Source organism: Camelina sativa, chromosome 3 (genome assembly GCF_030686135.1).
Source record: "Camelina sativa cultivar CO46 ecotype springtype chromosome 3, ASM3068613v1".
Classification (NCBI taxonomy): Eukaryota; Viridiplantae; Streptophyta; class Magnoliopsida; order Brassicales; family Brassicaceae; genus Camelina; species Camelina sativa.
Window position 1 is genome coordinate 6,282,405 of NC_141882.1, and position 25,727 is coordinate 6,308,131.

General features: G+C 40.2%; 6 protein-coding genes and 2 pseudogenes across 19 annotated transcripts; 1 reads left to right on the forward strand and 7 right to left on the reverse strand.

Annotated features, from left to right (window-relative positions):
• Positions 1-177: 177 nt before the first annotated feature.
• LOC104740216 (protein REDUCED CHLOROPLAST COVERAGE 3-like) lies at positions 178-8,326 on the reverse strand (annotated as a pseudogene). Its single transcript, XR_015595271.1, has 21 exons — positions 8,110-8,326; positions 7,742-7,983; positions 7,576-7,648; positions 7,025-7,279; positions 6,694-6,905; positions 6,564-6,605; positions 5,937-6,458; positions 5,573-5,727; positions 4,832-5,325; positions 4,642-4,704; positions 4,454-4,555; positions 3,976-4,293; positions 3,806-3,898; positions 3,556-3,657; positions 3,363-3,467; positions 3,084-3,217; positions 2,721-2,904; positions 2,513-2,644; positions 2,224-2,336; positions 2,062-2,143; positions 178-1,749 (listed from the first exon to the last, which is right to left on the reverse strand). The product of XR_015595271.1 is annotated as a protein REDUCED CHLOROPLAST COVERAGE 3-like (transcript).
• A 683-nt stretch (positions 8,327-9,009) lies between these two features.
• On the reverse strand, positions 9,010-11,961 carry LOC104774030 (zinc finger BED domain-containing protein DAYSLEEPER pseudogene; annotated as a pseudogene). 2 transcript variants are annotated; one of them, XR_015589208.1, is made up of 2 exons: positions 11,643-11,961; positions 9,010-11,391 (listed from the first exon to the last, which is right to left on the reverse strand). The product of XR_015589208.1 is annotated as a zinc finger BED domain-containing protein DAYSLEEPER pseudogene, transcript variant X1 (transcript). The 2 variants fall into 2 exon arrangements; XR_015589209.1 differs by lacking the exon at positions 11,643-11,961 and adding an exon at positions 11,569-11,630.
• A 216-nt stretch (positions 11,962-12,177) lies between these two features.
• On the reverse strand, positions 12,178-15,221 carry LOC104774039 (signal recognition particle subunit SRP54 1). 3 transcript variants are annotated; one of them, XR_015589223.1, is made up of 9 exons: positions 14,849-15,213; positions 14,638-14,737; positions 14,352-14,505; positions 13,611-13,761; positions 13,382-13,530; positions 13,175-13,275; positions 12,912-13,066; positions 12,723-12,811; positions 12,178-12,636 (listed from the first exon to the last, which is right to left on the reverse strand). XR_015589223.1 is itself a non-coding variant. In XM_010498707.3 (9 exons), the coding sequence occupies exons 1-9, from the start codon at positions 15,077-15,079 to the stop codon at positions 12,353-12,355; spliced, it is 1,440 nt and encodes a 479-aa protein (XP_010497009.1). In that variant the 5' UTR covers positions 15,080-15,221; the 3' UTR covers positions 12,178-12,352. The 3 variants fall into 3 exon arrangements, 1 of the variants encoding a protein (XP_010497009.1); XR_015589224.1 differs by having other exon boundaries at positions 14,817-15,191; XM_010498707.3 differs by having other exon boundaries at positions 12,723-12,837; positions 14,849-15,221.
• A 264-nt stretch (positions 15,222-15,485) lies between these two features.
• On the reverse strand, positions 15,486-17,581 carry LOC147946637 (uncharacterized). Its single transcript, XM_087508516.1, has 4 exons — positions 17,268-17,581; positions 16,755-16,891; positions 16,066-16,594; positions 15,486-15,919 (listed from the first exon to the last, which is right to left on the reverse strand). Exons 1-4 carry the CDS (start codon positions 17,294-17,296, stop codon positions 15,742-15,744), a joined length of 873 nt encoding a protein of 290 aa, XP_087364642.1. The 5' UTR covers positions 17,297-17,581; the 3' UTR covers positions 15,486-15,741.
• An 89-nt stretch (positions 17,582-17,670) lies between these two features.
• On the forward strand, positions 17,671-18,991 carry LOC104774055 (SNF1-related protein kinase regulatory subunit gamma-like PV42a). Of its 2 annotated transcripts, none has more exons than XM_087508514.1 (2): positions 17,671-18,513; positions 18,586-18,991. In XM_087508514.1, the coding sequence occupies exons 1-2, from the start codon at positions 17,731-17,733 to the stop codon at positions 18,874-18,876; spliced, it is 1,074 nt and encodes a 357-aa protein (XP_087364640.1). In that variant the 5' UTR covers positions 17,671-17,730; the 3' UTR covers positions 18,877-18,991. The 2 variants fall into 2 exon arrangements, with proteins under 2 accessions (XP_087364640.1, XP_087364641.1); XM_087508515.1 differs by having other exon boundaries at positions 17,685-18,501.
• Positions 18,992-19,063: 72 nt separating this feature from the next.
• LOC104778726 (methyl-CpG-binding domain-containing protein 10) lies at positions 19,064-21,238 on the reverse strand. The gene is made up of 2 exons (XM_010503168.3): positions 20,722-21,238; positions 19,064-20,288 (listed from the first exon to the last, which is right to left on the reverse strand). Exons 1-2 carry the CDS (start codon positions 20,782-20,784, stop codon positions 19,248-19,250), a joined length of 1,104 nt encoding a protein of 367 aa, XP_010501470.2. The 5' UTR covers positions 20,785-21,238; the 3' UTR covers positions 19,064-19,247.
• Positions 21,239-21,485: 247 nt separating this feature from the next.
• LOC104774109 (uncharacterized) lies at positions 21,486-23,311 on the reverse strand. Of its 8 annotated transcripts, none has more exons than XM_087508521.1 (6): positions 22,974-23,311; positions 22,722-22,812; positions 22,174-22,423; positions 21,998-22,088; positions 21,849-21,918; positions 21,486-21,768 (listed from the first exon to the last, which is right to left on the reverse strand). In XM_087508521.1, the coding sequence occupies exons 3-6, from the start codon at positions 22,280-22,282 to the stop codon at positions 21,715-21,717; spliced, it is 324 nt and encodes a 107-aa protein (XP_087364647.1). In that variant the 5' UTR covers positions 22,283-22,423; positions 22,722-22,812; positions 22,974-23,311; the 3' UTR covers positions 21,486-21,714. The 8 variants fall into 8 exon arrangements, with proteins under 8 accessions (XP_087364647.1, XP_087364646.1, XP_087364643.1 ...); XM_087508520.1 differs by having other exon boundaries at positions 22,722-22,851; positions 22,974-23,270; XM_087508517.1 differs by having other exon boundaries at positions 22,174-22,418; positions 22,722-22,851; positions 22,974-23,241.
• Positions 23,312-23,389: 78 nt separating this feature from the next.
• On the reverse strand, positions 23,390-25,051 carry LOC104740223 (uncharacterized). Its single transcript, XM_087508525.1, has 2 exons — positions 24,964-25,051; positions 23,390-24,715 (listed from the first exon to the last, which is right to left on the reverse strand). The coding sequence occupies exon 2, from the start codon at positions 24,459-24,461 to the stop codon at positions 23,589-23,591; it is 873 nt and encodes a 290-aa protein (XP_087364651.1). The 5' UTR covers positions 24,462-24,715; positions 24,964-25,051; the 3' UTR covers positions 23,390-23,588.
• Positions 25,052-25,727: the final 676 nt, after the last annotated feature.

A 25,727-nucleotide genomic window follows, 5' to 3' on the forward strand; every position in this document is an offset into this window, starting at 1 on the left:
CATGTGTACTACTCATATTACGATTGTTCAGCCGTTAGGAGATCGAGCCAAATCAAAACCTCTGAATGGTCCTTAAGGTTTACGGTTCTAAACAGCTGAGTCACTAAAGGATTTGAATTCGAACCGAGCACAGTTTGGACAGCTTTAGTGCGTCCCCTACCAGATTCAGACTCCACATTATAGGAACTTTTTGCTATGTAAATACTCAAATGTGATTCAACGAACAGGCCACGAACTCAGAAACAAAACAAAAAATAGCTACGAAAATTTACAACACAACGGGCCAAGCTACATCGAGAGTGCACCATACGAATAAAAGCAGCCAACTAGCTAATCCCAAGAAGAAAATGAGTTAAGAAGATACTCTGCTTCGCAAGAAGCTTTATTTTGTTAACCTGATCAAACCCACTTATCAGATCATGCACAAACTGACGGCAGTTGATGGTACAACCCAGCCGCATCGTTTGTAAGTCGAAACTTGTTCTTCCTCCTCTTCTTTGCCACAATCACAAACCCTTCATCTCCATTTATCTCATTTGCGTTTGCTCCACTCTCCTCTTCTCTACTATAAACTATCTCAGTTACAGCACTATCCCTTGAGGGATCTCCTGACTCGGCTTTTAGGCCACTGCTGGGGTCGACAGATACACTTGCATCTTCACCTGCATGTTGAGAGCTATTCTGCACGGATCTCCTCGGAACAAACTCTGGTGCATCTGGATTCATGCTTCTTGGCATCCCAACTCCATTTAAGTGATTAACACTGTAATATGGTGGTGAGTGAATCCCACATGAAACTCCAGCCCAGGAAATAGGGTCTGCAACCAGAATCGGGTACTTGCCTGTTGTTGCTGCTAAGCTTTGCAGATCAATAACCAAGAAACCTCCAGGATTGTAAGGCTCTGCGGAGGCTGATAGCTTTTTCCTGCTTATATCAGAAGCCTTTTGCCCCTCACAGGACCCCAGATCCCCTTCAGACTCTGACGTTAAATTTTCCACTGACTCACCACTTTCTTGTGATTCCTGCTTTTCACAGGGAAGCTCTGCTCCTTCGATTGGCAAATCCAACATTACAGTGTCAGATTTGCTTTCTGCTTCAGCTGACGAACTTGAAATCCTGTACATCTGAGTTTCAGTGCTCTCCAAAGGCAATTCTACTTTTTCTAACATTGGCTTCAGAACTGTACCTGGTGGTGCCACAGCAACATCTTTGTATGAGAGAGACTTTGAAGCCAAAGTAATACTGGTCGCAGCAGCAGAACCAGAAGCCTTTGACTGTGGTTTAGTTGTATTTTTACTGACATCTTTCTCTGTGTTCTTAAGAGCCCTATGGGATGATGGCTTAGAGAGGGAGGGTCTCACAGTTGTTTTCTGCAACCGAGAAGATGAGTTCTGTTGCTGAACATCCTGTTTCCCAGTGAGATTTCTATTAAACGACATTCTCTTTTTCATAAGATCAGGCTGCCTTTTCCTTCTCGCACCATTTCCAGATCTCCCCCTTGAGTATGCCTCTTGCCAGCCCTCATCTAAAGTTGACTCTTCCACAATTCGGCTGTCTACATTTAGTCTGTGAACTACGATATCACCTATTTTGATCTCATCAACAACTGCATCAGGATCTTTTTCTTCGGTCCTATTCTCAATGACATTCGCTTCTGTGACATCATTCCGTTTAGCGATGCCATTCTGTGGAGCAACTTTATGGGTGGCATCATCAGCTGATGCAACACTATCATTGGCTTGTGATACCTGTTGAAACAAAAGTAATGTCACAAACCTTTGACAGGAAAACCTAGAGCTATATATCCATTCATTCTTTTTGTTTCAATATCTCACATGTTTTTTTTCCATTAACTTCTAGCGCATGGCATGCCTTTAGATCAATATTCCATTTAGATATACATCTAGAAAACCAACCAGCATTGTTTGAGTTCAAACTTTACAACCAGAGTACTACACAATTGACGGGTATTTAACCAGGTTACTGTATACTCAACAAAACCCAAAATGAGTGACCTAATGAACAGAACAAAATCCAAAATGGGTGACCTAAGTGATTACCCTGGCGCGCCGCTGTTTCCTGTGAGCAACACTTCCTTTAGTATCGGGATCAGAACTTATATAGTCCACGAGATCTGATACACTGCAACAAATGTCGGACTTTGGTGCCAATGAAATAATTACCATATCCTTTATGTGTTCTGGGAGATTCCATTTTAGTACCTAAGGTGGCCTTTGCTCGCGATGGAAGCATCAGGCTTTGGGACTCCATTTCGGGCTGCTTCCTGCTGCTCTATGGCTCTTGATTCAAAATATTCAAGCCATGCAGCAGCATCCTGTGAGAGATAAATGAAGAAAACAAAACATGTATGTCTAAGAGTTCAAAACATACATTTTCTTACTTTACTAGTAAGAGTAAATTATTCAGCTGAGATCGGATGATTCCTAACCCTCCATGCGTTATGACAGAAACTTAGGAATTAAGATAGTGAACTAGGAGCAAATCAATCACCTGTGTACGAAGGTCATCTGGTCCAAGTTTTGCTGTAAGTATCTGAAGTGTAGTTTGTTCATGTTGCACACTCAATGAATGTGCTTCCATAAAAGAGAGAGCCACAGCAATTGCATGATAGCTTGCCGCTGTCTGGCAAAGTAAGACACAAAAGCATGATTAGTTTCAGCATGGGCGCAAAGTGAGGCAATATAGATAAGGGAGGAACCTGAATATGGTCCGCTCCTAGCAATCTTTTATTGCACTTTAGAGCTTCATGCAAGTATCTTAGAGCTAGATTATCATTCCCTACTTCTTTTTCCATCATAGCCACATTGATATATGTGGCAGCAGTATTTGGGTGAGATAGCCCACAAGTGAAGTGAAGAAGAAACAACGCACGGTTCACATATCTATAAAAAGGTAACAAATATAAATTATTAGAAAGATAACATTTAGAAGGAGCCAATCAGAGGAGGGGTTGGATCATAACGCATTCCAAGGCAACAAGAAAAAGATGATGGAAAAACAAAGTAGTACGGTTCTATTTTTAGTGACCATATAACTATAAGAGTCATTATGCATCACTTACTTTAGTGCCAATTCAAAGTGTTGAAGACGATAATAAAATACAGAAAGATCCCCATAGCTTTTCATAGTGTCAGGATGGTCGAGACCAAGTTCTCTCTCATTTATATCTAGAGCCTTCTGCTGATATATCGTTGCCTGATCAAGAGAGGATAGAACATCAGAGATAACGGTGCCTAGCTAGAAGCAGAAGCAGAACATAAAACTCTACAAACTCTCTTTAATGTTCCTTGACCTAATAATCAAAGTTGCCATTTAGTAAGAAGATGAGAGATGATAATACCTGGTTAAAATCACCAGTGTGGTACAGTACAACTGCGAGAAGGCTGTACGCACAAGCAGTATTTCTATGATAAGGCCCACAGACAGCAATCATCTTGACCAATGCCTACGAAATGTAAGAAGTCAACATCTCTTGGATAACATTTCAGTTGGTTAAAGAATGATGATAACGTAGCTATCAAAAGAAATGACACCTTTGTTCCATAATTCACAGCATCATCTAGTTTTCCTTTGTCAAGAGCAATTTTTGATGACTCCAAGAGTGTCCTTCCGTCAGATGATATACACAGCACATGCTGATCAAACAAACATATATCTTAAAGATTATTGTCTAGCATTTGAACCATATTTCTATAAACCAAAATCCAAGCAGTCGTAGAAAAGAAAAACAGATTGTGACCGAATCGCTGTTAGTCAAACTAATATTGGAATGGAGTGACCAACCTTGCACACAGGTACCAAGCCAAAAATGTCAGAGCTCTTGAAAGGATTTGGAGAATCGAAGTCATAATCTCTTGGAACTAGTTCTAACCCAACCTGTTTAAAAGCATGAAATCAATAAAGAACTATGATTCTGATACAAGCAGCAATACATTAACACAGAGATACTTAACCTTTTGGCAGAGTCCTCGGAGGATGGAAATTTTTTTCAAATGATTGAACTCATCTGTCTGTATCCAACCAAATTTTCTGGAAAGAAAATTCTGTAGCCATTGTAATCTGAGACAATACTCTTCACTAGGGACCCTATCACACCCTTCCGATTCACGGCGGCCAAGCATGAAGTTTAATGATGCAGCTACTGCCACAGGTAGCTTTGCCATATTATTGACAGATGCAATAACCGCCCTAAGAAGATGCTTGAAAGCTCTCGTAATCATCTCATGTATACAGATGGACTGTATATGAGGAAGTTTCTCAGCAAGTTTAGCCTGATCCATAGGTATAGTGGAGTCATTAACAACTGTACAGTAAACAACTTCTGACCTCAACAAAATCCCTTTAGATGAACATATTAGCTTTACTCTCTCAAAAAATCAAAATAACTTGGCAACAGGGAAAGGCGTCATTGACAAGGTAAAGCATTCTTACCACATGTCCTAGCGAACGCATTTGGAGACCTCTAATATGCATGAAGTCAGTCATTGTGCGACCATCAACTGGAGAAAGCTCCAGTGACCCGAAATCTGCTACCTAGTAAACCATTACAATGATTACTTGATAAGTATGGTCAAAGATATGTTTAGAAAATTATATCTGTTATCTAACTAAAAACATACCAGCCTTGGCAAAGCAATTTCATCATAGTAACCATATACCATCTTAGTAAGCTCTTCTTTTGACTGTATCACAAATAATATTCAAGTAAGCACCACGTTGTCAATCAAAGAATAAAAAAGGAACCATACATAAACAAATGCGGGACCTTTTCTCTCGTGGTTAATAGTCCAAAATAGAAGAAAAGCGAACCTTTAAATGGAGACCGGTTCCAGTTTCTTTTAGGCGAGAGAAAGCTTGTTCAGAAAGCAGTTCCTTCAGTTCAGTCTCAAAATGTTCGTCAATGCTTTTCTTCCCTAGATCAGCCTCCCCATTTAACTCGTGTAGTCTGATATCTTTTTCCTTTTCCTTCACGGTACGATTATTTTCTGATTTCTTACTTTTGGTCTTTAAAACTTTAAATTGTTTCCCCAAGCCTTTAACTGAAAGTTCAGTCTCATCATTAGTTGCAGGCTTTCCACAGACGTCTGTTTCTTTCTTTTGTAGATGCTGAACCCAGCAAGAACCGAGCTCCCATCTAATGGGTCTTACAGAAGATACCCATTTCTCTTCTAATTTTGTTAAGTTAACCTTTACGAACTTCGGTGCAATACATTTATAAGACTATATCATCCGAATCAAGCTGTGTGGGCTGGTTCTCTCCAGATGTTCCAACACTATGGGTCCTGTGAAGCTGAACCCTTAAGCTGCAATAAAGGTAACAATCAAGGTGGAAAAGAAGAAGTTAGATGCTCACATATGTCTTTTCGCAAGGGATGAGCACACAGCAATGTTATAGATATACTCAGGAATAACCTTTGATGCATTCATTTACCAATTAATACTCAGAATGTAGAGACAGAGTCGTAGAGAGACCCACAATAAAATGGAATTTTTTAATATGAACACGATGTGCAAAATACGTATAGTATTGAAAATCTTGGGGGCACAAACCTGTTAAGGTTAAGAGCATTAGCTCCTCCGTCCGGCAGGTCATCAATTAAAATATCACGGATATCAGACATTGCCTTCTGCGTTTTACCCTCGACATGTACCACCGCTGTATATCCACAGTGCCTTACAATAACTGTGCCTAAAGCCAGAGTATCCTGGAAATATTTCTTCATTGGTTATAATCTTTAGAAGAAATTACACATGCATGAAAAAGTAAATGCATTGCGGACGATTATAGCTCTACTCTAATTCAGTCATCTACGAAAAATGCTATTTGATGTGATAATGATGTTAGCAAAACCTTAAAGTGCAGAAAACAGTCATTCTTTACATATAGCTGAGAAAAGGATGAGAAATCACTTACGTGAACAATCTTACTCTCATCAGCTGTTATGCCTTTTAGCAAATTCTTTTCAGCAAGTTCCTTGGATGATAGAACAAATGGTTCATTTTGACATGTAGCTTCAGGCTTTGGGTCAAGGCTGGCTATATCACGTTTTACAGTAATAAACAAATCTCCAACATGATCCTCAAGAAGGATCGAGCCTGAACTTAATCCAGTAGTGTGTTGATTAGTATCCATCACGTCGCAAATGGCTCTAACAGCTCTTTGCACAGAGGTGTCGAGAAACTGATTATGAAGCAAGAAAGCTTTCTTATCTCGAATAACCCTCTCCTCCTCAGTCTTGCAAGGAAGCGTAGCTAATACAGAAAACTCAGCAGCCCAAGGTCGAAGATTGTATTCACCATTCATCCACTGACCACCACCATTCCCTCCCCATTGTCCATCCTCTGTTGGTAAAGGAGAAAAAGTTGAAGTAGACTCAGAAACAGGAGGAGGTACAAGCCATGTATTAATCCGTAATCCATACGGGAGGTTGCCAAACTGAAAGAAAAAACAAATAAAGCCAAACTTCAAAAAAAATTGATCTTGAAAAAAAATCTCAAAAACAAAATTCATTAACTAAAAACGTAAAAACAGCTATTTCACCTTGTTCCGGTCAGTGAAAGCTTTCATTAGAGATTCATATGCCTGCATCAATTCCCAATACAATGTTAAAAAGCTTATTTCTTTGTACAATGCAATGCCATAAATAAAGGTAGAAATTTTAAAAATAGACCTTGGCAAAAGCATTGCTGACGTTCTGAAGCAAATCTACAATGGAATGACAATGTGAGAGCTGTTTTCCAACGGCGAAGAAACCATTCACCGAAGCAATCACATGTATAACCTTCCCATTGCAAATCTTAACCTTAAGTCCAAAATGGTAACCATCACGCCTCTCTCCATCTTCTTCTTCTTCTTCTTCACTGCCATCAACTTTCTTCAAATCTACATATCAAAATATGAAAACGAGAAAGAGGCAATGAGCTGTGAAACTCTCAAACCAATCAACCATAAAGAGAGAGAGAGAGAGAGAGCCTAGCTAGTGAGTGTTAAAACAAACTTACGAAGAATCGGAGGAGAGAGGTGAGCAATGGAGAAAAAGTCGTAAAATTGAGAAAGCTTTGGGGTTGGGTGGATAGAGACCATGTCGAGCCCCTCCGGCGACGCCGCCACCTGACTGGCATTGTTGTTGCCGGCGACAACGACGGGTTTCCCATTGGGGGATTTGGGGGAAGCGGAGGAGAACCGGGTGGTGCACGCTACGATGTCTACGACTCTCCGCACCTGAGTCCAAGCTTGGCTCTCCTCTTTGTACTCCTCTGTGGCAAAACGGTAAATAACACAAACTCTGAGGGTAAGTGAACAAATAAAAAAGAACTAACCAATATAATACGAACCAATTACAATTCTGGTATTGGTACAATTAAACAATGATTTAGTGGTGTGCCTTATCTCACTGTCACTGACTCACTGTGACACTTTCTGTGCCACTTACATAAAAGAAGACCAAATGCGAATGTTGTGTTCTTTTTTCTTTAATTCGAAAGTTGTTTGCAATAATAAATATAAGACTATACTAAATCTAGTAGTTGGGAACATATTGTTTTGGACTAACCTGGAATCATGCGGAGGAAACAAGGCTTGAGGGAAGCAACTTGGATGTTGTCATTCAATTTTTGCCCTTTCACCTATACCAATATCATCAGTTCAGTCACATCTTCTTCTTCTTCTTTGGTGATAAAAAGCGATGAGATAGTATTGGCTTATCCAAAAAAATTTACCTTATGGGAGAGAGAATAGTTGGTGAAATGGCAAGTCTTAACGTGAGATGCCAAAAGCTTTCTCACATCAATGATTTTGTCAGTAGAGACTCCCTTGAGTATCACTTTGGTCTCGTACGGAGTTGTGACTGTGATCTCAACCAGACTCGGAGCCAACACTTTCTCTTCTTTCTTCTTCTTATCTCCTCCTTTCCCTCGGTTGTTTGATTTCCCTTTGCTCGACCTCGGTGCCATTGATGATCCTTTCATCCAAAACAAACATGTACACAATATAATTAGATCATGTGTAAAGGTAATATATATAAAACGCGAATGAATCCACACATGATTAGATCAGATAGTGGGAGGTAGGTAGGTAGGTAAGGTACCTTGGAACGAGGATTCTGACCAGACCAGAGCTATCAAGAAAAGAGCCTCAAGAAAGAAGAAAAAAGTAGGCGAAAGATAGAGAGAGAGGTTGAAGAGAGGATATATAAGAAAGAAAAAAAAAAGGAGGATAAGGGTTTTGGATGGGTTTACACTTTGGATTTTCAGATTTATGACCAATCCTGACCTCTCCTTGTCGCTAACGCCAAATCTCTTTCTACTTCTATCTCTTATTAGACGTTACATGTGATTTTGATGCCACATTAAAGTTTTAATAAGGCCCCAAATCCAAGTCCCATGCAATTCGACCAAGATGAGATGATGGTTCAGATTGACACACGTGGCACTCTGAGTGGTGGGGACACTGACCTTCTTGTCCGACTCCGTTTTGTTTGTTTTCACTTTTTTATTTTTTTAATAATAATCAACGGTTCGAATCCTCTGCTCAGTGCAGAGTGTTTTAGTGGTTGCCCACTCAAAGTCAATTGTTTCTTTTTCATAAACCACCTACTTAATGTCTACACCATGTATATTATAAGCACGAGTTACACTCTTTCTCCTTCTTGTATTACTTACAAGGTATAAACCTTAGTACACCAAATTTTTAAAATTCAATGGAAATGATGATATCAACATCACAAATACTCACCCACCTGGCCACCTATAATTGATTGATTCAGAATCCAGCCACTCCACATCTGAATGAGTACTACAACTAGATCCCCAAACTTTTTCATTTACATTTTTAATTCCCTTTCAATAATTCCTTCCCACCCGTTGAGTGGACTTGATAGTTTAAATGAAATAAACCAAAATCTATGTCAAATACTGTCAATGAGTCGATTTGTAGAAGACCAAGAACCAAAAATGAGAGATTTGGAGGGACAAAGAAGCCTTCTTAGTAATGTGAAATTGTTTTTTTTATAACTAATTTCAAATCTGATCAAATGCTGATTACACTATGCTCTAGAACCAAAAGAAGAAAAAAAAAATTGAAAAGGTTTCATGAAGTTTCATTTTTGAACCACTCCTTAGTGCACAAGAGAGCCTCCAAGGTTGCACGAGAAAGGGAGGTCTTGTAACTGTCCATCTGCTTCACCTCTGTTTCGAATACAGAATCAGGAGAGACGGTGCTGAAGGGGACAGAGAGGAGATCCACAGCCATCTTTGAAAGGGTTGGGTAGTTTGTGGTGTTGAGCCTCCACCAGCTCAGAACGTTAAAGTCTTCTGACCTCGGAATCAGTTCTTCTTCCAGGTATTGATGAAGCTCCGTTTTCATCTCTGGCATGTACATATCATCAAAGTCTGAAAATGATTCGCCTATTGTGACGAGGGTAGACCCTTCCTGGAGAAGCACGTCAACCGGAAATAGTATGTTGTCTTCCTCTGCCATTGCATGTACTTGAGAATCATCACAATGTTGCTGATCCTCTTCTGTTAGCTGACTCTCTTCACTCACTCCCTCCAAAAGCCTTACCACATTTTGCTTCACTACCTTACTCTCTCTCTCATGTTGATGTGCCTCTGTGGTTTGCTCTAGTTGTGTACTTGATTCATCACTTGATTGCCCATTCCCTGTATTGGCATCTTCAGCCACGTCTTGATGGAAGTGAGATTCCTGAGCCACTTCTATTTCCGAAAAGCCATGATCCACATAAGCATCCAACAGATTCTGTTCACTGTAGCTAAGGTACAGATCATAGAAGGCGTCATTGACAGTCTTGGTCCATTTTTTTGCATCTTCACCATAAGACTTATTGAAGGTGAACTCAATGAAGCGCATTTTGAACCGGGGATCCATGACCCCTGCAACTGCCAAAACCAGGAAGTTTCCTCTCCAATACTGGTCAAATTTTTCACTCAACGAGTTTGCTAGGTTTCTGACATCCGGGTCTTCACACATGGCAGTGTGTCTCAGCTCTAGCTGAAGCTTTGTCATCTCATGGTAGAAATCGCTTGCTGTCAACTGGTTTGGCCCAGTCAAGGCCTTACCCGCTTCGAAAAGAACCTTCAAGCATGAGCAGAGACTCTCAATCTTTCTCCAGTCTTCAGGAGATATAGATATTTTGTACTCAGGATAGCAAGTTTCCAAACTAGAAAACACTTGTTTGTGTTCAAATGCAGCCAGCAACATGTTGTAACTTGTGTCCCATCTCGTTTGGTTGTCAATGAGAAGATCTTTGTAAGAAGAAGGGGTTGGAAACTGTTTCTTCAGGTCATCAAATCTGTCACCGCAAACCTGGTTGGTTTTAACACGCTTGATGCTATCTCGGACTTTCTTTATAGGTTCTTGGAGGTGTTCAGCTGTGAGTGCATCTTGCGCCATGCTGCTTAGGAGGCGAGCATAGCATTTTCCCATCAACAACTGACCATTCAAAACATGCTGATTCCTAGCAGACAAATAACCTCTGAGATTCTCAACGGCGGTCTTATTTACTAGTGATTGGCTGACAGCGATGCTTGAAATCTTCCCTTCCAACTTCCACTCCGACAAGCAAGCTTCGACAGGTTGGTTTAAAGCAAAATCTGAATCAGGAGAAGCCACAACAGCAACATTCAGAAGACGGTGAGTCAAATTCCAGTCTTTATCAATAAAGTGTCCAGTCAGAAAAGCATAACCAACTGATTGCTTTGATGACCACAAGTCTACAGTAAGATTAACTCCCCCAGGAATCTTTCCAATAAAGTCCAAGATTTTCAGCTTTTGGGAAAAAAACATAGAGACACAATCATCATGAACGGTCTTGAAGCTTGCCACACGGAACTGGGGACGAAGAGCCTGCAGGAAACCAACAAAACCAGGGTGCTCGACCATATGAAGAGGGTAATCATGCATGATGATCATCTTAGCCATCTCATGGTTGCAGCGATCTTGATCCAGAGGAGGAGGAACAACAGGAGAAGAGATCCGACGTTTCTTGGGAAGGCAAGAGGAGGAAGTGGTTTCCTCCTTGATTGGCGTTGGCGTGGTTTCCTCCTTGATTGGCGTTGGAGAGAGCTTCTTGAACTCAGAGCTCTTAGCACAAATACCCAAGTCAATGTGACGCTTAAGGTGGCTAGTTCCTGAAGCCTTAGTGCCATTAATGTAGGCAAAGGATTTGTTGCAGTGCATGCAACGAGCTTTTTTAGTGTCAGGACTAACAACTTCCGTGATGAAGTGATCCCACACCTCAGACTTCTTCTGCCTCCTACGCTTCACAATGGGTTGTGTTTGTGTATCAGAATCCATCTCAAGAGCAACGTCCACATCAACCATTTCTGTAGGATTAGTAGTATCCATAATCCTGAAACAGACAAAAGGCAAAATTGAATCAATTATTCGTAAATAAATGAATAAAGATGTTTACTTTGACACACAATTCAACAGCCTCAATAGATCAAACGAAGAAACAGAGGAAGCAGAGACACATTAGACCCGGAAAACAAAAAAAAATTGCGATAAAAACAGGAGAAGACATAACGGCGAACAGTTCTCTCCCCTATTCACAAAACACGAAATCGGAAAAGCGAAACGAAGAAGAAGAAGGGTACTTACACAGAAGAGACAAAGGAAGAGAAGAGTCTGAAACGCGTGTAATGGGCTCTGAAACACCGAAACGCTAAATAGCGAAATCGAATTGGACTTTCACTTTTTTTTTAGGGTTTTGAGCTTTTTTCCTTTTCTTTTTTCCCGTCGGCCCTTTTCTGTTCTCTCACTTATATCTATAATCAGGACGATGAATCTCTCTCTTCCTCTCTCCGCCGTTGATCTACCATCCCCACGTTAATCTCGTCCCTTTACTTCTCTCTCTCTCTCTTTTTGACATTTTTTTTTACTCCCCTAAATTTCCATTAGGCTCGACTCACATACACACACAAAAAGAAAATGGAAATTTGATAAAAGCAAAAAGATAAAAAAAAAAAAAAAAGGATTGACGAAATCCAACACAAATTTAATAATTACTATTATTATTTATCCTGTAATATTTATTATTAAATTTTATGAATCATCTATAAATGAAAAAATATTATTGGTTTTAATATTCCACTATTTAGAAGTTTGAATATTATAATTTAATTTTGGACCATGATAAGTAATATTCTAAATATAATTGATTGTATGTTTTTGAGACAACAATTAAGCATTTTAAGTCATTAGAATGTGTTAAAAACACATTTTATCTTCTTCCTGATTATTATATATATAAATCTCCCATTTTCTTATATGTAAATAAGTTTCACCAGTGACCGCAAGGAAGATAGAAACTACTTGTCTCTGCCACCAAACATTCCCATCATGTCCTTAGCCGAACCCATCTGCTTCATGAGACTCTGCAGACCACCCATGCCGCCTATCTGTTTTAACATCTGAGGCGGTATGACCTTGCTCATGTCTCCGTTCTTTGGTATCTTTATCCCTTTCATTGTCTTTGCTATCCTCTTGTACTCTTCCAACATCTCCATCACTTCTCTTACAAACCTCCCTGACCCTCTCGCTATCCGCATTATCCTTGACTCGCTAAACACCTTTGGGTTTGAGCTGTCCAGTTCTGCACAGCCACCCATCACATTTTGCTCAAAACTTACTATTAATTCTACTGAGAATGAAACTCTCCAGCTAAGAAATTGTTCTCACCTTTATCTGTCATAGAATCCATCATTGTCATGTATCGCTTCATCTTCGCTCGGCTTTCTTCTTCATGTCCTTTCGGCATCAATTGAGCACTAATTCCAGGCAGCATCGAGTAAAGCTATAAACCAATACATTATTTTGTTTAATCAATCAGCACACGGCACAGACAACTATTGGACAAGAGATTCTGACCTGATTAAGTGGAAGATTCAGTGAGCACTGGAACTGGTCGTACAGAGTTCTCAACGTAAAGTTACCCTGAGAGACCTTTTCTACAAGTTCATGCTGTAGATCTTTAGGTACCACCTCTTGTCTTTTATCCACGATACCAGACCAATCACCCATTCCTGTTGTACACATAGACATTATCAAGATTCTGAGACGAAAACCTATCGGGGACCCTCTGATTACTCCTCAGAATGCTGCTAATCTTCAATAAATTCCACGAAAGTTACCTAAGAGACGGCTGACAAATGGTTTGACGTCAAACACTTCAAACTCATCCATATGCTCTCCTGTTCCAATGAATATCACAGGACTTTTTGTAGCTGCAACACTAAAAAAATGAAAATGGCTCAGATTCACTTATTTATTTAACTAAAAGCCCAAAAGGTTTTTATATTGAACATTTCGAGTACAGATGAAGACTCAGAAATACATACGCGCTAAGAGCACCACCACCCTTGGCATGGCCGTCCATCTTAGTAATGATTACAGCTCCAACAGCAACAGTTTGCTTAAATGCTTGAGCTTGATCAAATGTAGCTTGACCAATACTGCTATCCATAACAAATATAACAAGATCTGGTTTCTGTAAAGTGAAAAGACCACGATCAAAACCTCCAACATCAACCAGGAATAAACAAAAAACTTCAAGACAACAACGAATACCGTTGCTTCAGCAACTTGACGCATTTCTTCAAAGAGAGAAGCTTCTTGTTTATGGCGACCACTGGTGTCAACAATAATAAGATCACATTTTTCTTTCTTGAACCTCTCAACTCCCTCAACAGCAATTTTCACAGGATCGGATTCTGTGTAGCTGCAAAGGATCACAACTCAGCATTAGCTTATTCTAGAGAACAGTTTTAACCCAGAACATCTTCTTTTATTTTTTCCATTACCCCATGTTACTGTCATTGATGTAATTCCAAAACAACAAATAGCATAGTCACAAACTGTTGAGCTATTTAGCAAAGATGTGAGATCCTTTGATAGAGTAGCAGTGTGTAATGAATTCCACAAAACGGAGCGCAGGAAATACAGGCAAAAGGGCTTATAGAAACTCTAAAGCTAAGTGTCACACAGAGAACTAGAGAAGTATGACGAAACCTACTGGACTGGATGATCCAGAAATAAATTCAAGTAGTAGTAACTGTAGTGCTTGTCAGTGCAAATTCGTGCAGGTAAAGACCAAACAATTTCATAAATAGTGTACCTTGCTTCTACCGCAACAAAGAATATGCCATCATTTTACACAGACAGGATCTAATATCCTTTGGAAATGCAAACACCAAAAGTCTTATGAGCACATAAGAGGAAAGCTGATACTAGGATACAAACCTTCATCACACAAAGGGGATAGATAAGAACAAGATCTCATAAAAACCACAAAGGGGTTAAGTTGAGTACCTTCCATAAAAGGGGATCTTGGCCTTGGTGGCATTCTGTTTAAGCTGATCGAAAGCACCTGCCCTGAAAGTATCCGCACACACAAGAGCTGGTTTGTACCCTTTCTTCTGATGGTAATAAGCATACTTGGTACACGTTGTTGTTTTCCCAGCACCTAAACATTAGTCACAAAATTGGGGACAATGTTAACAAATAATTTACAACTACAATCTAACTGCAAGTAAGAAACACGCTAAATCATCAACCACGGAATAACAAAGAATAGGATCAAACAGAGAGACCTAACCTTGTAATCCAACGAACATAACAACACTAGGTTTGGCCTTTTTGGGGGCAAATGCAGGCTTTCCTGGATCCAACATCTTACAGAGTTCATTGAAAATAGCCTGAAAGAGAATCATAAGCAACTAAGAATCACACAAAAAAAAAAAAAAAAAAAAAAACTGAAGAAAATAAATAATTAACCCGGATTTCATCGTGTTCTGCTAATCAAAGACCTGCTCAATGATCCGGCGCTTATTGTGGCCAGCTGCTAGATCGCGGAGGTTAACGATCTTCTTAATATTGGTCTGCATCTCCTTCACAAGGGGGAAAGAGACATCGGACTGGAGCAAAGCGCGAGTTATCTCGTTTAAGCAATCATTTAGAGCCTTTTCATCGATAATTGTCACATTGTTCATCTGCTGTATGGCATGGGTAATCCGGCTACCGAGCTCCGCCAACACCATCTTCTCGCTGCTCTGTGCGATTCAACAAAGATCAAAGGGAATTAGGGCTCACGTTTTGATCAAGAGATCTTTTGTCGGATGTAAGCGGGGGAAGCTGAGCCTTTTTGGTTCTAGAATCTTCTTTTTTAATTCCCAAATCCCTAAAACGGTTACGAGTCGGAGCATATCAGATTATATGGGCCTCAAAACGCTAAACAGGCCCAATGCACTTAACAATTGGGCCATTAAAGCAAGGCATGGAGCATTGGAGCTGCTTTAGCCATGGATAATATTTCCACCTCCCCTCTCAAAATATCCCCTTTTTTTACTAATGTTTTTGGTAATATAAAATTCTACACATTTAATACAACTTTATGACGCAATTTTGCTTGTTAATAGGAACACGAACGATAAAAGAATCAACAAATTGCAGAAGAGCCTAAATGTTATATACAAGAATCGGTTTTAAAATGTAAATATTGTTGTATTACTTACAACTGACGTAAGTACAGTACCACTGAATCCAGAGGATATAGTGGTCGGTGACAGCGAAACATTTTCGTTTTTACTAAGGTAAGCTGACATATATGAGTTGATGAATAGACAGAGATTCCTAACAGACAGATTCAAGATCACAGCATTTTATAGTTTTTACTCTGAAATTGGAACTCCTAGAACAGCTCTCAACTGGATGATCCTGATCCCTTCAGAGGTGAAGGAACTGCCGGGTAGAGCCTTTTTAGCTTCTTCTGTTCTCCAAACTGGTGGATGGCGTCTTGAATCCCTGCAAATGCGACCACAAACTCGGCTGTATCTGTTTGATTCATTAGCTTCTTCATCACCAGCTCTAACACTTTATACCTGCCAAACATAGCAACATGCTCTCATATCTGCTGATAACTCAATAAGACTAAGACATTAACCACTATCTATTGGCGTCATCAGGTATTTGTTTTCGTTCATCCTCTACAATTCCTTTTCTTTATGATGGAGAGAAAAAACCAAACCTGAGTCGTTGTGCCTTTGAGATTACTTTATGGATGTTCCCAAACAGCTCCTGCACAGAACGCAGAGCTTCTTCATGCGACCGAGTACTGCATAGCGGTGAAAAGGGGAGGTGAAGGACACAGGTTGCCTGAATTTCTGCATATTCCTCATCGATCACGGCCTCCTCAATGCGTATCTCACGGAGAAGCTGAGAGAGTACACGTTCACTCGACTCAGACAGAGAGAAGGCAGGGTTTTGAGCGGCCAGAATGCGGACAAGGTCAAGTATGGAGGTCGGACGCCAGTCTCCAAGCCAGGCCACAGCAGCAAGCTCATGAGGAGGTAGCCACGTGGGCAGGACGAGGTTAGATACATCCTTTAAGGACGTTGAAACCATGGCGTTGTAGTAATGGGACTGGTATCTACTCAGCTGTTCTTCAATCAGTTCATCCAATTCCCACCTGGATTTAAGCTCTTTGTCTAGTCTTGCAGCTATACTGTTCTGTTCTTGCCTCCACAGTTCATACAAGTCTCCAGAAAGTTCGTCACCTGATCAATCAAAGATATTATATGCTTTGTAACATCATCACCGACTTTATCATGATGACTATACAGATCACATCACCATGCCTTTATCACAAAAGGTTCACACTTTATCATACATAACTCAAAACATACTTTATAAGAAAGAAACCCTTTGCTCATATACCTTTTCTAAACGAGTCGTGCTGGTGAGATCTCCCGGCCTGAGATCTTTTAGACGATATATTACTAGCAGCTTCTCTCTCCAGATCATCCCATGAAACTTCTTCTCCATTGTTGGGTTCTTCAAATCCATTCTCTTCACTACAAATTTTACAATGCACGAATACGTACCAATTAACGAATAAGCTGATTTTCACAAGCACCAAATCTTGTAATCTGTCATTGCACAATTCACAAAATCCTAAAATGCATCCATATCCATTATGAAATTCATCAAAAAGAGGCAATTATTGCATCAATTTACATCCTTAATCTCATAAAGGAACCGAATTACTAATTAAGAGTAACCCGAGGATGGATTAATTCATAGTTCTTCTTACAAGATATACGAAAGAAAACCCTAAACCCAAGCGAGCGAATCATAGAAACACAAAGAAATCGACCAAATTTGAAACGATTACGCTCATTGGGTAATGCAGCGAAGAAAACGAAAGATACAAAGAGAGAAGACACTCACAAGCGCGCCACTTCCATCATTCTCGCCATCTTCGCGGTGTCTCTTCAGTACTGTGATTTCTTTCCCACGTTCTTGGATTCTCAAAGTCGTTTCATTCCCGGACGCGAGTGAGAGATATTGAATTTAAACAAAGGAACAAATAACAAAAGAAGAGACGAAGGGCTATTTCCGTCATTAAATATCATAATGGGCCGTACACGAAAAAGGCCCAAATTCTATCTCTCCTGCTTTTACCAAAGCAAACATAAAGAAACATAAAACAATCTCTCAATAATTGGTGAAACCGCCATGCGTTGCATGTCACTAGTAACTAGCAAGTACCGGTCGCCACGTGCTTCTGGATCCGCAAGCAGTCCTGATCCAAAAGCATCAAATTTCGAGCCAAGATCGAAACTTAAAATGCTCGCGAAGCAACACGTTCCAGCCAGAGCCACGACAGAACGACACTCTAGTCAACTAAACAATGCAACAAGAGAAGAGCGAAGAAGATCATCACAGCCGTCTGATCAATGTCACGGCCAAAGATCTAACGGCCGGAAACCGACGCCTTGTGGAGGTTCCGTACACAGCAACACTCTCCCAAGCAATGAACACATTAGTTGCTAACTCTATCTCCGCCCTCCCTGTGGCTGCACCACCTGGACACTGGATCGGAGCCGGCGGTTCCATGATCATGGAGTCTGATAAACAAACTGGAGTTGTACGAAAACACTACATCGGTATTCTCACCATGCTCGACATACTTGCTCATATCGCCGGGGAAGACTCTGATCTCTCCGATCTTGATCGCAAGATGGGTTCACAGGTGTCATCCATCATTGGTCACTGTCTCGAAGGACTTAGTCTCTGGACACTGAATCCTAATACCAGCTTCTTAGAGTGCATGGAAGTGTTTGGCAAAGGGATCCATCGAGCTTTAGTACCAGTGGAGAGCAGCATAGAGAGTAGTAACACCATTGCAGGAGTTGAGTTGATTGAGTCAGCCTCTGCTTACAGGATGCTTACTCAGATGGATCTCTTGAGGTTCCTCAGAGACCATCACTTTGATGACCTCAAGACTGTCCTCTCACGCTCTATCTCCGTTCTCAAAGCCGTTCATGATTCCTTATACGCCATCACAGAGAGAACAACTGTTTCCAGTGCCATCAACGTTATGAAGGGTGCTCTGCTCAACGCTGTCCCTATCGTTCACGCACCTGATGTACCACAAGAGGATCATCTACAGCTAATCAATGTAGGCTTCATTGTAGATATATGCTTGGTTATGTATATTGTTGAAAATAATGTACACTTCATTTTGTGTGTTTTGAGATTTCAGGGGAGGCATAGGAAAGTGATAGGTACGTTTTCGGCAACGGATTTAAAAGGATGTCGCTTGCCGGAGTTGCAGACGTGGCTGCCACTCACAGCTCTTGAGTTCACTGAGAAAGCTACGGGGAAAGAGAGGGACGTGGTTAGTTGCGGTGTGGAAGCAACGATGGAGGTAGCCATAGAGAAAGTGGTGACCAGAGGAGTGCACAGAGTGTGGGTGTTGGACCAACAGGGTCTTCTTCAAGGGGTCGTCTCCCTCACTGATATCATACGCTCCCTAAGATCTGCTCTTTTGTAAACGATGAACTTACTTTGTTTTTTACTTTACCTCAATAATCTAACAATGTAATCTTATAGTTTGTAAGATATGCTCTTTTTTATAATCAACGAGCTCACGTCTTTTACCTCTCCAATTCTATTATGTGATTTTCGACTCTGGGCAACTTGGAATCACTCTTTATTCATCTAAAGTTTGAGAAAACAAGGAGTCTAAATGCCTAACATTAATAATAATACAACAAAGTACAAACGTACAAATGACAATGAACTGAACTACATAGAGACATTAGTTCTACCGACACATACAACAACCACTCATAATGTTAATGCTACATCTGAAATCACAACAAACTCTTCACGTTCTGTGCTCTGTACAGAACGATATAGGTTTTAACAGCTCACGGAAGCTGCAGCGCCCTGCTGCTGAACTTGATTCGCCTCCAAGCTTCTGTTTGTGTCTTCTGCCTTCACGTCGTTCTTCTTCTCCTCTGCTACTGCTGTTGCTGTTGCAGCTTCTGTCTTCTTAACATCAGATTCCTGGGTTTCGTTCTCCTTATTTGCTGCAGCTTCTGTCTTCTTAACATCAGATTCTTGGGATTCGTTCTCCTTATTTGCTGCAGCTTCTGTCTTCTTCTCATCAGATTCTTGAGTTTCATTCTCCTGATTGGCCTCAACTTCTGTCTTCTTCTCATCAGATTCTTTGGATTCTTTTCCCTTATTTGCTTCAGCATCTGCATCAAGGTTAGGCTCACCCGGGGTCACATTCTGTTCTCCGTTAGCTTCTGTTGTCGCGCTGCCTTTTTTCTCGGTCTCATCCTCTGCAGGCTTCTTCTCTCCATCATCCTCAGCAACAACTTCCTGAGCCTCTTTCATTTCAGTGTCCTTGAGGCCTTCAACTTTGGGAGGTTCTTCAACTCCACCTCCACCCTCAGTCTTTTTCTCCAACAAAGAGGTATCCACTTCAACAGGCTCTTTCTTGTCCGCCACAACTTCTCCCTCTTTGGTCTCAGCCTCAGTCTTTTCACCCTCTTTGTTCTCCTTCTCAGCCTCAGTCGTCTCAGCCTCTTTCTCCTTCTCACCCTCTGCGTTTTCCTTCTGTCCATCCTTGTCAACATCCATGTTTTCCTTCGCAGCAGCCTCTTCGTTCTTCTCAGCAGCCTCCTTATTGTCCTTCTTCGTGAGAGAAGATCGTCTCTTCTTCATGAGGGGTTCTTTGTCCGGAGTAGGCGTCGTTGCCTTCACCTTTTGGCTGATCCTTGAAGACCTCCTTGGAGTTTCTCCAGTCGTCCACTCAAACTCAGAGATGAGAGGGTTGCCAGGATGAGCTTTTAAGTACTGCTCCAACTGCTTACGCGAGCTGATCTCTTCACCGGTTGGGGCCACGAACACAATCTCTGTCTTTCTCGGAGTACCAGTTCTTTTTGGATAAAACTGAAACAAACACAAGCTTCTACTAATCACATACCAAAGATACATGCACTAGTAACAACACAGGACACAATCTATAGGAAACCCCCAAATTTTATCAACCAAATCTAGGGTTTAGGGTGTATTCATAAAAAACCCTAATTTGACCCCCAAGAAAACCCTAACCGTTAAATTCTCATCTAATTATATTATCTCAACATAAATTCAACATAGAAAGCCACAAAACCACCTCGAAACAAAACATATCTTGAAATCCCCAAATCGAGCATTAACCCTAGAACATAAGAAACAAAAGAAACTAACTAAGACTAGAAAGCAGAACAGAGAAACAATCCTTACACAAACAACATCGATTCAAGGGAGAAAAATAGTAACCACAGCAGCAATTTCAAGAAAACAATGGACAAAAATAAAACAAGAAGAGGGAAGAAGATACCAGTTTCTTCCATGAAGCAGGAGCTGGTAGCTCAATGGAGACAAGTTCTTCTGTGTTATCCATCTTCGTATCTCTTCACCTGACGGACACAGTACCTAACTCTCTTCACTTAAAAGCCCTTACCTTTAGAGACACAAAAAAATATTCGGATTTCTTTCCTTTCTGGTAAATAAGCCGCTGCAAGAACCGTTGTGACCCTAATGGATATGTTTGCGTGTCTCTTCTGTTCTGTCTTAATTTTATTTTTTTTATTTCAAACTAAAATTGATTTTTCTGTATCCACGTAACCCACGAGAGCGAGAATGATAGATTTACACTGGGACGGCGTGATAGTTTAGTGACAGACCTCTTTGAGCTCAACACGTGTCCTGTGTAGCCGACGCTTTCATCGATGGATAAGGAAGCATCTGTTTCCCGCTTAATAAAGTAGAATGGAAAGTGGGGTTGAGGTCCGGTACGTGACCGCTGTTTTTACGGCGAATATGCTTCTTCTGTTTTATTCCCCTACTCTGCTTTTCTACATAATAAAAGCCCAAGTTTAATGGTCCAATTACTATGCCGAACATATTTTTGTTTTATAATTTTTTTTGTGATGTACTTTAAAAGGCCAAAAAAAGATCTAATACGATAATGTATTCACTATTCATAATCAAAATTAAACACAGGAAAGATCACCTGGAAGATATGATCAATGTGTAACAGTGTAAGTGGGTTAGGACTTAGGACTTAGGAGACACCAGACATGTCCCAGATTGAGATAAAGATTGGTCAAAACCGAGATATTGGTCTTGAAGATGATGGTACAAGTACAACAAGGGATATTTTCACATTTAAGGTGAAAGCGTATGAGCCATATTCCCAGTGTTCTTGATCCAATTCCAAATGAAAGATAATACAAGGGCTTTGAGAGCCATATAACAAAACCGAAAAGAAAAAGAAAAAATCGGAAATGCCCGAACCAGTATGTATGTATGTCTTCCAAAGTCTTGTTCATCAGTCATATAGACCTTCTTGTTCCCATATGTCCACTAGGAAATCCACCATTTCCTGTTCACAGCAGGAAATCTGAATATAAATTGACTGAGATTTTCCCCCAACTTCTTGCATTCTGGAATTAGATTACTTACGGTGAGAGGAATGGGTTGGGGAAATAACTTGTTGCTGCCAAGCAAGTTATCATATGATGCTGCGTTCCAACTGCAAATGATAAATATTATAACATTGTCAGACTTAACCTTAGCTTTTGAGGAAAACAGTGTGTAATGGAGCCACTCACTTTAACTTGGCTCCGTGATTGCGATCCGGTGGGTTGGTGGGTTTTTCCTTGCCCACCCAACGCTCACGTGTCTGATTCCAAAGAAGAAGACCTGCAAAACACACATACCCACTACATATATGACCATCACAGAGCACTAGCTACTAGACCATAACGCGAGTCAGTAAAGAAAGTACCTTGATTTACAAATTCAGGAGGAGCATTAGTGTTCCTGGCACCAGAATGAGAATCAAAAGTCTGGTTGGATGATAAACTCCCCTGAGAAGGGAAGGTGGAGTTGTCCATATCAACAGTGCTAGTTGACCAGAAATCTTCGGAGACGCTAGGTTTCTTAATCGGTCGAGCTATGGGATTGGAAGGTGGATCCTTTAGAGTGGCGGCGGCAGTTGATCTGTGTTCTCTGTAGCAAGCCACGCAGCCACTGCTCTGTTACAAAACCATAACCTTCTGATCATTGCCCAACAAACATCCTTATACCCATCCTACTAGCTAGCTATTGTAGTTTCAAATCAATCTTTCAATCAAAACAACCTTACTCCTTCCCAGCAAGGATACTTAAGGTTTATCTATCACATGAATCCAGGAACAACATATAAAACGAAGGAACAAAACCCATCAAACAGAATCTAACAAACCAATCAGATACCAATATATATTATTCTGCATAAAATCTAAAAACATAAAAAAAAAAAAAAGGAAAAAAAATCGAAAGGAAGAAGCGCACCCCATTGATTTGCAGAAAGGGAATTATATAAACCCAGGAGCTCCGATAGATCTGGAAAGCTCGAGATTTTCAGGGAGGGTAATCAATGATCCTTGTCAAAAAATTTACACACCAATTAAACCAACCAACCCTAGAGATTTTTTTTTTTTTTTTTAAAAAAAAGGCAAAAGAAGAGCCAATCAACACACCGTACAAAACATGTTTTAATAATAAACAAAGCAAGAATCTTCGAATCATATAGTTTTTGCTTACCTGATTGATAAATCTCGTTGGTTAAAATAATAAAGTCGCTTCCTTCTTGAGGAAGAAGAAGAAGAAGAAGAAGGGCTCTGCCCTCTTTACGTTTTGCCTTTTTCCTTTCGCTTTGAAATGATGATTGGATTTGCTCTTTCGAAGACCCCAGACAAGTTATATTATTCATCTCCCCCCCCCCCCCAGCCGTTATACGGATCCTCTGCTACTGAGGCTATTCTTGTAATCTTACATAATCCAACAATCTCAAAAAGAAATAATAATTCTAAGAAACTTAATAATTGATGTGTTTGGTATGAGCTTAATACATAACTAAAAAGTCAATATAATTGTGCATCTTCTTCCAATCCATGCCTTGTCCATTGTCTTATACTACTCGACCCCACTCTCATCATAATTCCCAATTACAGCTTGTATTCGTTATAATGTAATAATCGATAAATGGATAAAAGAGTCTGGAACAAATCTATATCAAGAATAGAAGAAAAAGAGTTGTTAACCGTTTTGTAAGAATACATTTTGAGCATTCAAGATTATGTATATAGAGGGATGATCGTTTAGGTGTCAACACATTTCTCACGATGAAGAAAAGTTACAAAACCATAGATTTTGGCTCTATGCAGCACAACAACACTTTCTCCATTTGTAGCAGGACGACAAGTCACACTCGCACTTTGAAAACACTGAGCTCAACCAAGACCACATGCAGCACTTATTCTTCTTCTTCTCCTCCTCCGTCTTCTTCTTTTTCTTGTCCTTCTTCCTCTTCATCTTGCTCTTTCTTGTCTTCTTTCTCTTCTTACTTTTGTTCTCACCTACAGGAAGGGAATAATATTGATCCCTTTTGGGGGGTGCATATAAGCAATAGAAGTTGCTGGGGATAGAACTCAAGGGGACATCTTGAGTTGACAAGGAGTAGTACTTCTCTTGATGAATACGACTCTGAGTCTCCACTCTTGTTTCTCCATTCTTTGTATCTCTCACTTCAGATCTCTTCTCTTTTGCCTCCTCTGGTGTGGATAGCAGAGTCGGGGACATCAAAACCTCTTCAGCTTTTATATTGCTTTGACGAGATGCTTGAGCGTTTGACTTTCTATACCCATCAAATGTCAGACTAAACAATGACTCATTCGAAAGTTCGCTCCAAGTCACATCCCCAGTCTTGCCAAACACCGATGGAGGGATTCTTTCAGGATCGTAGTTCCCTACACCTTTATCCATCAAGAGAACTGGTGGTCGCATCCTGACATGAGTGGAACCCGACATTTCAGTGCCTTGAGAAGAAGAAGAAACATTTGAAAACTCCCCATTGATCTGCTGATGATGACTCTTATCCTCAGAAAAAGATGCTTTGGACTCTTTCAAGTTGAGCTCTATGGCATCATCCCATGAAACAGAGGAAGACAATGAAGAAAAAGACAGAGATGACGATGTTAGGAAGATCTCCCTCATAGGTCTTGAAGCTATTTTTCCTCTGAGACTACTCATACTCTCAGATAACGCTCTTGTCAATGCACTTTTCTGTTATTGTTAGCCTTTCAACATATTCCGCAGTGGTCGCTGCGGTTATAAACTGCTTCCATTTCCATGACCATAGCTGATAGAATATGAAAGCAGTTAAAATTTTCTTATATGAACAGATGAGGTTCCACCCCTTCAGAAACTACCACACTGCTTGGGTGAAAGCTTAACCCGTGAGGCCATCATCACAATCAATGTCCACTCTTTTGCATCCAAGAAAGCTGTAAGGATGATTTTGGACAAGACTAATCAAAATCAAGCCAAATCACTCATGACGAATCGGAAACGTAAAGCGTAAGTATGAAACACAACATATAATCTAACCTTAATTATATTTGAACAACCAAAAAAAGAAACAATAAAGAGCTAGAAAATGAAAAACAAACGAATTTATGGAGAAAAAATTGAAAAATGAACATAGAGAACACCAAACAAAACAAACAAGTTCGAATTTTAGGAAAACAATGACCTGTAAAATTGACAGTTGACCGTTATCAGTTGCAAACAGGAGAAGGAAACGGTTGGTGGCATTTGGTGGTGTTTTTTTGATAGACCTCAATGGTTGGGTTGATACAGATCACTTCTGTTAAAGGGTTGGTCACCTTCTTTACCTGTCTGTCCTTCGCGCCATTGATGTAAAACTTATAACATGTGGACATCATTACGGCCCAATTTAGGCCCATACTGATTCAAGTGGGCCAAATTGGTTCACACACGAGAGAATATCAGAACACGTGTAATATACGCAAGTGAGTGCCAAAATACGCAAGGATTCATAAGAGCATGTTTATTGGTCATACTGGGATGAGGATGAGGCTAATAAAAAATCAAAAAGTAATAAAAAGTTGATGAAAAAGAAATAGATAAGGTCTCTACCGAGACCCGTTAAGACACCCTCACATTTTACTTTTGCTAAATGTCATGTTTTGATTGGTTGATTTTCTAAAAACAAATAAAACTTAAATTAAATGATATTATGTTACTAAAATATTATTTCACAACCCATTTTCAGGGGATGATGACCGATAATTGTGCTCTAAACCCGTAAAATTCGCTGTTAGGCAACTTTTGCCTTTGGGTGTCCCTCTTGCAAATTTTTTTTCTCTTTCGAGTTTTAATTCAATCACGTGATTTTCGTGTTTCAAAAGTTTTGTGTTAGTATCCATCGTCCCAGTAAAAAGTATCATCATACGTAAGTTAATTTCATCCTGTTACTAGGAGTCCATATTTGTT